The following is a 16,083-nucleotide window of genomic DNA, read 5'->3' on the forward strand; positions in this document are numbered from 1 at the left end:
GATGGGTGAGTGAGGGGTGAGTGATGGGTGAGTGATGGGTGAGTGAGGGGTGAGTGCGGGGTGAGTGCGGGGTGAGTGAGGGGTGAGTGTGGGGTGCTGCTCACGTGTCAGGTCTCTGCTGGTGCTGCTGCAGGGCGAATAGGGCGTTGTGATTGGCTGGGTTCTCCGTGACGAGGCGGGCGATGCGTCGAATCATCTCCTCCTCCGAGTCCATTCCTGCAGGTCAACCAGGAGGTCAACCAGGAGGTCAAAGAGCACATCAACCAATCAACGAGACGGTCAACAGGGAGTTCAGCCAGAAGATCAACTGCTCTGACAACCAACACCATCAGCAAAGACAAAGATCCCCCGTATAGCCTTAGCAGACTGTAGGGGCGAGTGCAGTTAGCGAGCACCACGACCGGCCGCCTTTGTCTTCCTAATGGCAATATTTACACACCGCACCAGTTACTAATTTGAGTGTGAGTCGACCTAGGGGGGGCCCGGGACCGGTTCAGATAATCGTTACCGCTGTTGGCCGTGAGCGGGAAGCGAACTCGTGTCACCGGGTTCGTAGCGCAGCGTGGCGCTAATCGCTGCACCACCGCTCCCACACAGGCAACCGGGAGATCAGCCAGGAGATCAACTCCTCTGACAAACACCACCACCAACACCACCACCACCACCGCCGTCACCACCATCACCACCACCGCCACCACCACCGCCACGTCCTCACCGTCGACCGCGTCATCCTGCGGCCCAGCGGCGCCTCCGTGGCCCTTGGCCTCGGCCTTGCAGCGGTACCCCCGTCGCTGGAGGAGCTTGCAGAGGGAGATCCCGGCCAGGCCGAGCGCCAGGAAGGAGATGACCACGGCCACGGCCACGAGGTCCATGCCCCTGCCGTGGCCCACTCGCTCCCCTGGTGGGGGGGGGCCCTCGGGCGAGAGGCCCCCGCTCAGGTTGGTGACTTGGGGTGGCATGGGGGGGCGGGGGTGGAGACCCCCCTGGGATTCGCCTTCTTCACGCAGTCCCCTTGCTCCACCTCCTCTCGATTCACCTCTTCCTTCTCATCCTACTCTCAGACACACGCGGAATCGTGGGCACGCATACACACGGAATCATAGACACCCAGAATCAAAGGCACACATACACACGGAATCATAGACACTCAGAATCATAGGCACACATACACACGGAATCATAGGCATCCAGAATCATAGGCACATTTACACACAATCAGTCACGCACACACACAGAATCACAGACACTCAGAATCATAGACACACTTACACACAGCATCATAGGCACACATACATCATTCATCACAGACACATACACAGAATCATAGGTACACATACACACAAAATTATAGTCACATGTACACATATAATCAAACACCCAGATTCATAGGCACGTTAACACACGGAATCATAGACACACATACACACATAATATAATCATAGACACACATACACATCGAAGCATAGACACACACACATAATCATAGACACACACAATCATAAATACATAGACACACATGCACACAAGCACAGACACACATACAGACACACATACAGACACATGCACACAGAATCATAGACATGCATAAACACACACACAGAAGAACAGACACAGAAGCACAGACACATATACAAAATACATACACACAGAAGCACATACACACATAAGCACAGACACACATACAGACAGACATACACAGAAGCACAGATCTACATACACACAGAAGCATAGACACACATACAGCAACAACCGCCATTCGCCACTAAGTGGCGGTGACGTCACCACGACGCTTGTGCCAGGCCATGTGCACCTTGAGGCCACGTGAAGTGTCGAACGCCCGCTGGCAGGAGGTCACGGGGCAGACCCAGGTGCCACGGGTCGACTGACTGAGATGACTGGCTGATGCACCACCTGTGCCCCCTACTGTGCCAACCTGCTGTGCTTTAGCCACCCGGCGCTCCGCTCGTTGTTGTGAGCGTCGCTCCTCCGCCCTCCGTTGTTGTTGGAGGGCGACTACCTCCAACTGCCTAGTAGCGTCCTTCACGAGCCTCCTCCACAGAGGCCGATCTTGACACCGCTGGTACCAGTCATCGGCGAGTCCACTCAGCTCCACGTCCTCCTGTACCACGTCACTCCATCTCTTCTCTAGCCCGTGCCGCGCCCGTTTAGCCCCCTCGATCCGGCCGAACAAAAGCTGTTTCGGCATGCGGTGGCTGAGCATGCGGGCTACATGACCCAGCCAACGCAGCCTTGCCCGCCGGAGGAGCTCACCGATGGACCGTGCCCAGATCTTTCAAGGATTTGTGAGCTCCTCACACAATCCAGCCTGGTTAAACCCAGGATGGATCGTAGGCAGGCCAGCCTAAATGTTTCTAACCGGCGAAGATGTTCCATTAGGGGGGTCCACGTTTCCCAAGCGTAGAGAAGGGAGGGAATGACCGTGGCCGAGAAGACCTGAAGCTTAGTGCGGAGCGACAGACCAGGTAGCTTCCACACAGCGTTACGCAACCGATGAAAAGATATTGCCGCTCGACTGATTCGGAGTGAGACCTCTGCTGTTAAACTGGAGCCGGTTATACAAAGACACACATACAGACATACATACACAGAAGCATAGACAATGATTCCGCACATCGCCTCATCAGACTTGGGACAAATGCACCAGGCACTCATTTGAGGCCGAGTCTACCTAGGGGGAGGAGACCCAGGACCGGTTCAGATAGTCGCCGCTGGGTGTTGGTGGTGACCCTGGGCAGGAATCAAACTCGGGTGGCCGGGTTCAGAGCGCAGCGCGCTCACCACTCCACTCGCTCTCACATGCACGCACTCCATCTCACTCACCCGGACAAACACTCACACACTCACACACAGTGTGCCACTCTCCCACAAGGCAAAGACCCCCCGTGTAACCTGTAACAGACTGTTGGGGCAAGCGCTGTTAGCGAGTAGCAGCACCTGTGAAGGCCGGCACGGCACACGAGGGGGTGGGTGGCCAGCACCCACGCCCGGCCGCCTTTGTCTCCCCAGTGGCGATGTTTACTGCACGCCGCACCAGGTACTCACTTGAGGCTGAGTCGACCTAGGGGAGGCCCAGTTCAGATAACCGTCACCGATGTTGGCCGTGAGCGGGAATCGAATCCGGGCGGCCGGGTTCATAGAGCAGCGCGCTAGCCACTCATATACACTCACACACACGTGCTAACACTCACACACACGTGCGACCACACACAAGTGCTAACACACACACACGTGCTAATACACATACGCAGACACACGTGCTAACACACACACACACACGTGCTAACACACTCGCAGACACACGTGCTAACACACACACGTGCTAACACACACACGTGCTAACACACACGCAGACACACGTGCTAACACACACGCAGACACACGTGCTAACACACATACGCAGACACACACGTGCTAACACACACATACGTAGACACACGTGCTAACACACACACGTGCTAACACACACACGTGATAACACACGCACACGTGCTAACACACACGTGCGAACACAGATACACGTGCTAACACACACGTGTTAACACACACAGACGAAGACACGTGCTAACACACACGCACACACACGTGCTAACAAACACACACACACGTGCTAACACACAGATACACGTGCTAACACACGCACACACAGATACACGTACTAACATACACGTGCTAACACACAGACGAAGACACGTGCTAACATACACGCACACACACGTGCTAACACACACACGCACGTGCTAACAAACACACACACACACGTGCTAACACACACACACGCACACATAGTCTGTCGCATCGCTTAGGAGACAATCATATTTCAAAACTCTCACCGCTTGCGACACAAAACGGCAACTTTCCACTTGCGACAAAAAGCTGGGGGGTGATCCCATTGTAGACCCCCTTTCCAGGGATACCCATGGACCCCCACTACCACCACCACCACCACCCTCCCCTTCCTCCACAGGGTTACCCCTGTGCGTCAGGCAGAGGTCACGATTCCCTCCCCAATTCGCTCCCGCTCCGTTTCAGTTTCAGTTTATTTATGTTTGTATAGCCCTGTGAGCCATGCGGCTCTTGAATCGGGTGCAACCACAACACAACAAACAAAACAAAAACACGAACATGAAAAACATCTTAAAGTGATTTTGTGTTGACTGTGCAAACAGAAAATCCATGAAAAAAAACAGCAAAAATATTCCTGAAAAAAGCACCGTACACCAACGCTGTGTACAAAAAAAATCCCAGTGGGATGCAAGTCAAACAACAACAACCACAAGACAACTTAGATTAAGGCCATCAGTCTAACTCCGTACTACAACAAAACAAACATGTCCAAACCAAAACGCTTTTCGAAATCACCAACAAATAAAGCCATAATTGCAACGTAACAGTGATCACAGGGACTGTGACCGAATTTTTACAATAAACTACATAAATAACATGTAACACCAAAACCCTAGAGCCATAGCTGGCTGCATGAGTTACTCCACAACAACAGAAGCATCAGTCGGAGTATCACATTTTTCAATGCACCTTTAAGATCAGCACGCTAAATCAAAAATACAGATTATACTTTGCAGCGTCATCCGGAGCGAAACATTTCAACTTATTTTACGCCAATGACTGTCAATTTTTTTTGGTAATTTTTAATTTTTCTCCTGATGACGATTGCTTGTGTTGCGATCGAAACGTCGTAGTTTTTTTGTTCTTTTCTTTGAACTTATCTACGTGACTTTACCGAAAGACCCAAGAATTTGTATTCTATCTGCAACCAGGTAAATGCCCTCCTCCGCTAAGCTGCCACGAACTTCAGTCAGGCCGCTTGCCACAAGCAACGCCACCGTCACGAACGAGAATCATCTCGCCCAAGAGGGTCGTCGTCGTCGTCATCATCATCACCGCGTGCCAATTCAAAGCAGCAGCCACAGTTGCTCATAATAAAAGCCAAAGTTTCTCCAAACGCGTTGATGTCTCCTTCTTAATGTGGTGGTGGTGGTGGTGGAGGAGGAGGGGGTGGAGGGCAACCGGAGGAGCCGGAGACAAAATCCACGCAGTGACCACGGGGAGAGAGACCCAAAGACTCCAAATATACAGCAGCAGCAGCAGCAGGCATCGTCAGGGTCGGGATCGAACTCACGACCTACAGTAGACCAGGCGAGGTAGTTAACATCTCACCACGGAGAGAGAGAGACACGCAAACTCCAAATATACAGCAGCAGGCATCGTCAGGGTCGGGATTGAACTCACGACCTACAGTAGACCAGGCGAGGTATTTAACATCTCACCACAGAGAGAGAGAGAGAGACACGCACACTCCAAATATATAGCAGCAGGCATCGTCAGGGTCGGGATTGAACCCACGGCCTCCTGTAGATGAGGCGAGGTAGTTAATATCTCACCACAGAGAGAGAGAGACACGCAAACTCCAAATATACAGCAGCAGCAGGCGTCAGGGTCGGGATTGAACCCACGGCCTCCTGTAGATGAGGCGAGGTAGTTAACATCTCACCACAGAGCGAGAGAGACACACAGACTCCAAATATACAGCAGGTATCGTCAGGGTCGGGATTGAACCCACGACCTCCTGTAGACCAGGCGAGGTAGTCAACATCTCACCACGGAGAGAGATACGCAAACTCCAAATATACAGCAGGCGTTGTGAGGGTCGGGATCGAACCCATACACACAGAATCATGTAAACACATACACGCGTAATTATAGACACAAATAATCAGACATACATACAGAATTATAGACAGACACACATAACCGTAGACACATACACACAGAATCACAGACAGACGCATACACACAGAATTATGGATACACATACCCACATAATCAGACACACATGCACACATACACCCAGAATCATAGACATATATACACACATGTATTTATAGACACACATACACATAGAATCAGACACACATACACACAGAATCAGACACACATACACACAGAATCCTAGATACACATTCGATCCTGTGACAAAAGAGCTTCACAGCTCATCGGATTCCTCCAGTATCTATAAATATTTTCTGATTCTGAAACATCAAAACATCTCTCGGAGGGGTTCACCCTCGTGATGGACATCCACGCGCCAACTCAACATCTCGGGAAAGTTGCTCGGCATCTGAACCTTACAAAGTACCCCGGGGTTCCATAGTAACACGAGTACCCCAGGGTACCGTAGATCCTGTGTGTACCACAGAACCCCGGGGTACCATGGACCCTGTGTGTATGTGTACCACAGTACCACGGGGTACCATGGACCCTGTGTGTATGTGTACCACAGTACCCCGGGGTACCACAGAACCTGTGTGTACGTGTACCACAGTACCTGTGTGTATGTGTACCACAGAACCTGTGTGTATGTGTACCACAGAACTCCGGGGTACCATAGACCCTGTGTGTATGTGTACCACAGAACCCCGGGATACCATAGACCCTGTGTGTATGTGTACCACAGAACTCCAAGGCACCATGGATCGACTCATCTCGACACGAGCTGGACACCGCGACCAGGCACCGCTACGTGGCGTACCGCGCGACCCGTTCAGAATCTCGGCGTGATCGTCGTCCTAGCCGCGTTCCGACATCGCGGAGTGTGGCTCCGATGTCGGAGTGATTTGGTACCCCAGTCGCGGGGTGAAGTACACAAATGAAGCACATTGAGTTGCCTGGGCCATCCAGCATTAGTTGGTAACCCCGGGGTAGTGTCTATAAATACGTGTGTGTATGTGTGTCTATGATTCTGTGTGTATGTGTGTCTATAAATACGTGTGTATGTCTATGATCCTGTGTGTGTGTGTGTCTATGATTCTGTGTGTCTATTGTTCTGTGTAAGTGTCTATGATTCTGTGTATATGTGTCTATGATTCTGTGTGTGTCTATGATTCTGTGTGTGTCTATGATTCTGTGTGTATGTGTCTATGATTCTGTGTGTATGTCTATGATTCTATGTGTGTGTCTATGATTCTGTGTGTATGTTTATATGATTATGTGTGTGTCTATGATTAAGTGTGTGTCTATGATCCTGTGTGTGTGTCTATGATTCTGTGTGTGTGTCTATGATCCTGTGTGTGTGTCTATGATTCTGTGTGTGTGTCTATGATCCTGTGTGTGTGTCTATGATTCTGTGTGTGTCTATGATCATGTGTGTGTGTGTCTATGATTCTGTGTGTGTTTCTATCATCCTGTGTGTGTCTATGATTCTGTGTGTGTGTCTATGTTTATGTGTGTATGTCTATGATTCTGTGTGTGTGTCTATGATTCTGTGTGTGTCTATGATTCTGTGTGTGTGTCTATGATTGTGTGTGTGTGTCTATGATCCTGTGTGTGTTTCTATCATCCTGTGTGTGTCTATGATTCTGTGTGTGTGTCTATGTTTATGTGTGTATGTCTATGATTCTGTATGTGTGTCTATGATTCTGTGTATGTGTGTTATAAATACGTGTGTATGTCTATGATCCTGTGTGTGTGTGTCTATGATTCTGTGTGTCTATTATTCTGTGTATGTGTCTATGATTCTGTGTGTATGTCTATGATTCTATGTGTGTGTCTATGATTCTGTGTGTATGTTTATATGATTATGTGTGTGTCTATGATTAAGTGTGTGTCTATGATCCTGTGTGTGTGTCTATGATTCTGTGTGTGTGTCTATGATCCTGTGTGTGTGTCTATGATTCTGTGTGTGTGTCTATGATCCTGTGTGTGTGTCTATGATTCAGTGTGTGTCTATGATCATGTGTGTGTGTGTCTATGATTCTATGTGTGTGTCTATGATTCTGTGTGTATGTTTATATGATTATGTGTGTGTCTATGATTAAGTGTGTGTCTATGATCCTGTGTGTGTGTCTATGATTCTGTGTGTGTGTCTATGTTTATGTGTGTATGTCTATGATTCTGTGTGTGTGTCTATGATTCTGTGTGTGTCTATGATTCTGTGTGTGTGTCTATGATTCTGTGTGTGTCTATGATCCTGTGTGTGTCTATGATTCTTAGTGTGTGTCTATAATTCCGTGTGTGTGTCTATAATTCTGTGTGTGTGTCTATGATCCTGTGTGTGTGTATGATTCTGTGTGTGTGTCTATGATTCTGTGTGTATGTCTATGATTCTGTGTGTGTCTATGATTCTGTGTGTGTGTGTCTATGATTCTGTGTGTCTATTATTCTGTGTATGTGTCTATGATTCTGTGTATATGTGTCTATGATTCTGTGTGTGTCTATGATTCTGTGTGTGTCTATGATTCTGTGTGTATGTGTCTATGATTCTGTGTGTATGTCTATGATTCTATGTGTGTGTCTATGATTCTGTGTGTATGTTTATATGATTATGTGTGTGTCTATGATTAAGTGTGTGTCTATGATCCTGTGTGTGTGTCTATGATTCTGTGTGTGTGTCTATGATCCTGTGTGTGTGTCTATGATTCTGTGTGTGTGTCTATGATCCTGTGTGTGTGTCTATGATTCAGTGTGTGTCTATGATCATGTGTGTGTGTGTCTATGATTCTGTGTGTGTTTCTATCATCCTGTGTGTGTCTATGATTCTGTGTGTGTGTCTATGTTGATGTGTGTATGTCTATGATTCTGTGTGTGTGTCTATGATTCTGTGTGTCTATGATTCTGTGTGTGTGTCTATGATCCTGTGTGTGTCTATGATTCTTAGTGTGTGTCTATAATTCCGTGTGTGTGTCTATAATTCTGTGTGTGTGTCTATGATCCTGTGTGTGTGTATGATTCTGTGTGTGTGTCTATGATTCTGTGTGTATGTCTATGATTCTGTGTGTGTCTATGATTCTGTGTGTGTGTCTATGATTCTGTGTGTGTGTCTATGATTCTGTGTGTGTGTCTATGATTCTGTGTGTGTGTCTATGATCCTGTGTGTGTGTCTATGATTCTGTGTTTGTGTCTATGATCCTGTGTTTGTGTCTATGATTCTGTGTTTGTGTCTATGATTGTGTGTGTGTGTCTATGATTCTGTGTGTATGTCTCTATGATTATGTGTGTGTCTATGATTATGTGTGTGTGTCTATGATCCTGTGTGTGTGTCTATGATTCTGTGTGTGTGTCTATGATCCTGTGTGTGTGTCTATGTTTCTGTGTGTGTGTGTTTATGTTTTTGTGTGTGTGTCTATGATCCTGTGTGTGTGTTTATGATTCTGTGTGTGTGTCTATGATTCTGTGTGTGTGTCTATGATTCTGTGTGTGTCTATGATTCAGTGTGTGTGTCTATGATTCTGTGTGTGTGTCTATGATCCTGTGTGTGTGTCTATGATTCTGTGTGTGTGTCTATGATTCTGTGTGTGTGTCTATGATTCTGTGTGTGTGTGTGTCTATGATCCTGTGTGTGTGTCTATGATTCTGTGTGTGTGTGTCTATGATTCAGTGTGTGTGTCTATGATTCTGTGTGTGTGTGTCTATGATCCTGTGTGTGTGTCTATGATTCTGTGTGTGTGTCTATGATTCTGTGTGTGTGTCTATGATTCTGTGTGTGTGTCTATGATTCTGTGTGTGTGTCTATGATTCTGTGTGTGTGTGTCTATGATTCAGTGTGTGTGTCTATGATTCTGTGTGTGTGTCTATGATCCTGTGTGTGTGTCTATGATTCTGTGTGTGTGTCTATGATTCTGTGTGTGTGTCTATGATTCTGTGTGTGTGTGTGTGTCTATGATCCTGTGTGTGTGTCTATGATTCTGTGTGTGTGTCTATGATCCTGTGTGTGTGTGTCTATGATTCTGTGTGTGTTTCTATGATCCTGTGTGTGTCTATGATTCTGTGTGTGTCTATGTTTATGTGTGTATGTCTATGATTCTGTGTGTATGTCTATGATACTGTGTGTGTCTATGATTCTGTGTGTGTGTCTATGATTCTGTGAGTGTGTGTCTTTGATTCTGTGTGTATGTCTATGATTATGTGTGTGTGTCTATGATTCTGTGTGTGTGTCTATGATCCTGTGTGTGTCTATGATCCTGTGTGTGTGTATGATCCTGTGTGTATGTTTCTATGATTATGCGTGTGTCTATGTTTATGTGTGTATCTGTGATCCTGTGTGTCTATGATTGTGTGTGTGTGTCTATGATTCTGTGTGTGTCTATGAGTCTGTGTGTGTCTATGATTCTGTGTGTGTCTATGATTCTGTATGTATGTTTCTATGATTATGTGTGTCTATGATTATGTGTGTGTGTCTATGATCCTGTGTGTGTGTCTATGATTCTGTGTGTGTGTCTATGATCCTGTGTGTGTCTATGATTCTGTGTGTGTCTATATTTACGTGTGTGTGTCTATGATTCTGTGTGTGTGTCTATGATTCTGTGTGTGTCTATGATCCTGTGTGTGTCTATGATTCTGTGTGTGTGTGTGTCTATGATCCTGTGTGTGTCTATGATTCTGTGTGTCTATGATCCTGTGTGTGTGTCTATGATTCTGTGTGTGTTTCTATGATCCTGTGTGTGTCTATGATTCTGTGTGTGTGTCTATGTTTATGTGTGTATGTCTATGATTCTGTGTGTGTGTCTATGATACTGTGTGTGTGTCTATGATTCTGTGTGTGTGTCTATGATTCCGTGTGTGTGTGTCTTTGATCCTGTGTGTATGTCTATGATTCTGTGTGTGTGTCTATGATTCTGTGTGTGTGTCTATGATCCTGTGTGTGTCTATGATCCTGTGTGTGTGTGTATGATCCTGTGTGTATGTTTCTATGATTATGTGTGTGTCTATGATTATGTGTGTATCTGTGATCCTGTGTGTCTATGATTCTGTGTGTGTGTCTATGATTCTGTGTGTGTCTATGAGTCTGTGTGTGTCTATGATTCTGTGTCTGTCTATGATTCTGTATGTATGTTTCTATGATTATGTGTGTCTATGATTATGTGTGTGTGTCTATGATCCAGTGTGTGTGTCTATGATTCTGTGTGTGTGTCTATGATCCTGTGTGTGTGTCTATATTTACGTGTGTGTGTCTATGATTCTGTGTGTGTGTCTATGATTCTGTGTGTGTGTGTCTATGATCCTGTGTGTGTCTATGATTCTTAGTGTGTGTCTATGATTCTGTGTGTGTATCTATGATTCTGTGTGTGTGTCTATGATTCTGTGTGTGTCTATGATTCTGTGTGTGTGTGTGTCTATGATCCTGTGTGTGTGTCTATGATTCTGTGTGTGTGTCTATGATTTTGTGTGTGTGTCTTTGATTCTGTGTTTGTGTCTATGATCCTGTGTTTGTGTCTATGATTCTGTGTTTGTGTCTATGATCCTGTGTGTGTGTGTATGATCCTGTGTGTATGTTTCTATGATTATGTGTGTGTCTATGATTATGTGTGTATCTGTGATCCTGTGTGTCTATGATTCTGTGTGTGTGTCTATGATTCTGTGTGTGTCTATGAGTCTGTGTGCGTCTATGATTCTGTGTGTGTCTATGATTCTGTATGTATGTTTCTATGATTATGTGTGTCTATGATTATGTGTGTGTGTCTATGATCCTGTGTGTGTGTCTATGATTCTCTGTGTGTGTCTATGATCCTGTGTGTGTGTCTATGATCCTGTGTGTGTGTTTATGATTCTGTGTGTGTGTCTATGATTCTGTGTGTGTGTCTATGATTCTGTGTGTGTCTATGATTCAGTGTGTGTGTCTATGATTCTGTGTGTGTGTCTATGATCCTGTGTGTGTGTCTATGATTCTGTGTGTGTCTATGATTCTGTGTGTGTGTCTATGATTCTGTGTGTGTGTGTGTCTATGATCCTGTGTGTGTGTCTATGATTCTGTGTGTGTGTGTGTCTATGATTCAGTGTGTGTGTCTATGATTCTGTGTGTGTGTGTCTATGATCCTGTGTGTGTGTCTATGATTCTGTGTGTGTGTCTATGATTCTGTGTGTGTCTATGATTCTGTGTGTGTGTCTATGATTCTGTGTGTGTGTCTATGATTCTGTGTGTGTGTGTCTATGATTCAGTGTGTGTGTCTATGATTCTGTGTGTGTGTCTATGATCCTGTGTGTGTGTCTATGATTCTGTGTGTGTGTCTATGATTCTGTGTGTGTGTCTATGATTCTGTGTGTGTGTGTGTCTATGATCCTGTGTGTGTGTCTATGATTCTGTGTGTGTGTCTATGATCCTGTGTGTGTGTGTCTATGATTCTGTGTGTGTTTCTATGATCCTGTGTGTGTCTATGATTCTGTGTGTGTCTATGTTTATGTGTGTATGTCTATGATTCTGTGTGTGTGTCTATGATACTGTGTGTGTGTCTATGATTCTGTGTGTGTGTCTATGATTCTGTGAGTGTGTGTCTTTGATTCTGTGTGTATGTCTATGATTATGTGTGTGTGTCTATGATTCTGTGTGTGTGTCTATGATCCTGTGTGTGTCTATGATCCTGTGTGTGTGTATGATCCTGTGTGTATGTTTCTATGATTATGCGTGTGTCTAAGTTTATGTGTGTATCTGTGATCCTGTGTGTCTATGATTGTGTGTGTGTGTCTATGATTCTGTGTGTGTCTATGAGTCTGTGTGTGTCTATGATTCTGTGTGTGTCTATGATTCTGTATGTATGTTTCTATGATTATGTGTGTCTATGATTATGTGTGTGTGTCTATGATCCTGTGTGTGTGTCTATGATTCTGTGTGTGTGTCTATGATCCTGTGTGTGTCTATGATTCTGTGTGTGTGTCTATATTTACGTGTGTGTGTCTATGATTCTGTGTGTGTGTCTATGATTCTGTGTGTGTCTATGATCCTGTGTGTGTCTATGATTCTGTGTGTGTGTGTGTCTATGATCCTGTGTGTGTCTATGATTCTGTGTGTCTATGATCCTGTGTGTGTGTCTATGATTCTGTGTGTGTTTCTATGATCCTGTGTGTGTCTATGATTCTGTGTGTGTGTCTATGTTTATGTGTGTATGTCTATGATTCTGTGTGTGTGTCTATGATACTGTGTGTGTGTCTATGATTCTGTGTGTGTGTCTATGATTCCGTGTGTGTGTGTCTTTGATCCTGTGTGTATGTCTATGATTCTGTGTGTGTGTCTATGATTCTGTGTGTGTGTCTATGATCCTGTGTGTGTCTATGATCCTGTGTGTGTGTGTATGATCCTGTGTGTATGTTTCTATGATTATGTGTGTGTCTATGATTATGTGTGTATCTGTGATCCTGTGTGTCTATGATTCTGTGTGTGTGTCTATGATTCTGTGTGTGTCTATGAGTCTGTGTGTGTCTATGATTCTGTGTCTGTCTATGATTCTGTATGTATGTTTCTATGATTATGTGTGTCTATGATTATGTGTGTGTGTCTATGATCCAGTGTGTGTGTCTATGATTCTGTGTGTGTGTCTATGATCCTGTGTGTGTGTCTATATTTACGTGTGTGTGTCTATGATTCTGTGTGTGTGTCTATGATTCTGTGTGTGTGTGTCTATGATCCTGTGTGTGTCTATGATTCTTAGTGTGTGTCTATGATTCTGTGTGTGTATCTATGATTCTGTGTGTGTGTCTATGATTCTGTGTGTGTCTATGATTCTGTGTGTGTGTGTGTCTATGATCCTGTGTGTGTGTCTATGATTCTGTGTGTGTGTCTATGATTTTGTGTGTGTGTCTTTGATTCTGTGTTTGTGTCTATGATCCTGTGTTTGTGTCTATGATTCTGTGTTTGTGTCTATGATCCTGTGTGTGTGTGTATGATCCTGTGTGTATGTTTCTATGATTATGTGTGTGTCTATGATTATGTGTGTATCTGTGATCCTGTGTGTCTATGATTCTGTGTGTGTGTCTATGATTCTGTGTGTGTCTATGAGTCTGTGTGCGTCTATGATTCTGTGTGTGTCTATGATTCTGTATGTATGTTTCTATGATTATGTGTGTCTATGATTATGTGTGTGTGTCTATGATCCTGTGTGTGTGTCTATGATTCTCTGTGTGTGTCTATGATCCTGTGTGTGTGTCTATGATTCTGTGTGTGTGTCTATATTTACATGTGTGTGTCTATGATTCAGTGTGTGTGTCTATGATTCTGTGTGTGTGTCTATGATCCTGTGTGTCTATGATTCTTAGTGTGTGTCTATGATTCTGTGTGTGTCTATGATTCTGTGTGTGTGTCTATGATCCTGTGTGTGTCTATGATTCTGTGTGTGTGTCTATGATTCTGTGTGTGTTTATGATTCTGTGCGTGTGTCTATGATTCTGTGTGTGTTTCTGATTTTGTGTGTGTGTCTATGATTCTGTGTGTGTGTGTCTATGATCCTGTGTGTGTGTCTATGATTCAGTGTGTGTGTCTATGATTCTGTGTGTGTCTATGATTCTGTGTTTGTGTCTATGATCCTGTGTGTGTCTATGATCCTGTGTGTGTGTCTATGATTCAGTGTGTGTGTCTATGATTCTGTGTGTATGTTTATATGATTATGTGTGTGTCTATGATTATGTGTGTGTCTATGATCCTGTGTGTGTGTCTATGATTCTGTGTGTGTCTATGATCCTGTGTGTGTGTCTATGATTCTGTGTGTGTGTCTATGATCCTGTGTGTGTGTCTATGATTCTGTGTGTGTCTATGATCATGTGTTTGTGTCTATGATTCTGTGTGTGTTTCTATGATCCTGTGTGTGTCTATGATTCTGTGTGTGTGTCTATGTTTACGTGTGTATGTCTATGATTCTGTGTGTGTGTCTATGATTCTGTGTGTGTCTATGATTCTGTGTGTGTCTATGATTCTGTGTGTGTGTCTATGATCCTGTGTGTGTCTATGATTCTTAGTGTGTGTCTATAATTCTGTGTGTTTGTCTATAATTCTGTGTGTGTGTCTATGATTCTGTGTGTGTGTCTATGATTCTGTGTGTGTGTCTATGATTCTGTGTGTATGTCTATGATTCTGTGTGTGTCTATGATTCTGTGTGTGTGTATGATTTTGTGTGTGTGTCTATGATTCTGTGTGTGTGTCTATGATTATGTGTGTATCTGTGATCCTGTGTGTCTATGATTCTGTGTGTGTGTCTATGATTCTGTGTGTGTCTATGAGTCTGTGTGCGTCTATGATTCTGTGTGTGTCTATGATTCTGTATGTATGTTTCTATGATTATGTGTGTCTATGATTATGTGTGTGTGTCTATGATCCTGTGTGTGTGTCTATGATTCTCTGTGTGTGTCTATGATCCTGTGTGTGTGTCTATGATTCTGTGTGTGTGTCTATATTTACATGTGTGTGTCTATGATTCAGTGTGTGTGTCTATGATTCTGTGTGTGTGTCTATGATCCTGTGTGTCTATGATTCTTAGTGTGTGTCTATGATTCTGTGTGTGTCTATGATTCTGTGTGTGTGTCTATGATCCTGTGTGTGTCTATGATTCTGTGTGTGTGTCTATGATTCTGTGTGTGTTTATGATTCTGTGCGTGTGTCTATGATTCTGTGTGTGTTTCTGATTTTGTGTGTGTGTCTATGATTCTGTGTGTGTGTGTCTATGATCCTGTGTGTGTGTCTATGATTCAGTGTGTGTGTCTATGATTCTGTGTGTGTCTATGATTCTGTGTTTGTGTCTATGATCCTGTGTGTGTCTATGATCCTGTGTGTGTGTCTATGATTCAGTGTGTGTGTCTATGATTCTGTGTGTATGTTTATATGATTATGTGTGTGTCTATGATTATGTGTGTGTCTATGATCCTGTGTGTGTGTCTATGATTCTGTGTGTGTCTATGATCCTGTGTGTGTGTCTATGATTCTGTGTGTGTGTCTATGATCCTGTGTGTGTGTCTATGATTCTGTGTGTGTCTATGATCATGTGTTTGTGTCTATGATTCTGTGTGTGTTTCTATGATCCTGTGTGTGTCTATGATTCTGTGTGTGTGTCTATGTTTACGTGTGTATGTCTATGATTCTGTGTGTGTGTCTATGATTCTGTGTGTGTCTATGATTCTGTGTGTGTCTATGATTCTGTGTGTGTGTCTATGATCCTGTGTGTGTCTATGATTCTTAGTGTGTGTCTATAATTCTGTGTGTTTGTCTATAATTCTGTGTGTGTGTCTATGATTCTGTGTGTGTGTCTATGATTCTGTGTGTGTGTCTATGATTCTGTGTGTATGTCTATGATT

The 16,083-nt window shown here is 44.5% G+C and overlaps 1 protein-coding gene across 4 annotated transcripts in view; it reads right to left on the minus strand.

Moving 5' to 3' along the window:
- Window positions 1-16,083, minus strand: part of LOC116955663 (uncharacterized) — a 36,461-nt gene that overhangs the window by 9,312 nt on the left and 11,066 nt on the right. For 3 of the 4 annotated variants that reach the window (XM_076053433.1, XM_076053435.1, XM_076053436.1), the window contains exons 2-3: window positions 716-1,051; window positions 105-216 (exon numbers count right to left, since the gene is read on the minus strand). In XM_076053433.1, the coding sequence (XP_075909548.1) occupies window positions 105-216; window positions 716-959 (356 nt within the window). In that variant the 5' untranslated portion in view covers window positions 960-1,051. Of the gene's footprint in view, window positions 1-104; window positions 217-715; window positions 1,052-3,063; window positions 3,905-16,083 lie in introns of those variants that run through there. The other variant, XM_076053434.1, reaches the window with a different exon arrangement.

Source organism: Petromyzon marinus, chromosome 61, assembly GCF_048934315.1.
Source record: "Petromyzon marinus isolate PM22_M1 ecotype Great Lakes invasive population chromosome 61, UKy_Petmar_22M1.pri1.0, whole genome shotgun sequence".
Lineage (NCBI taxonomy): Eukaryota > Metazoa > Chordata > Hyperoartia > Petromyzontiformes > Petromyzontidae > Petromyzon > Petromyzon marinus.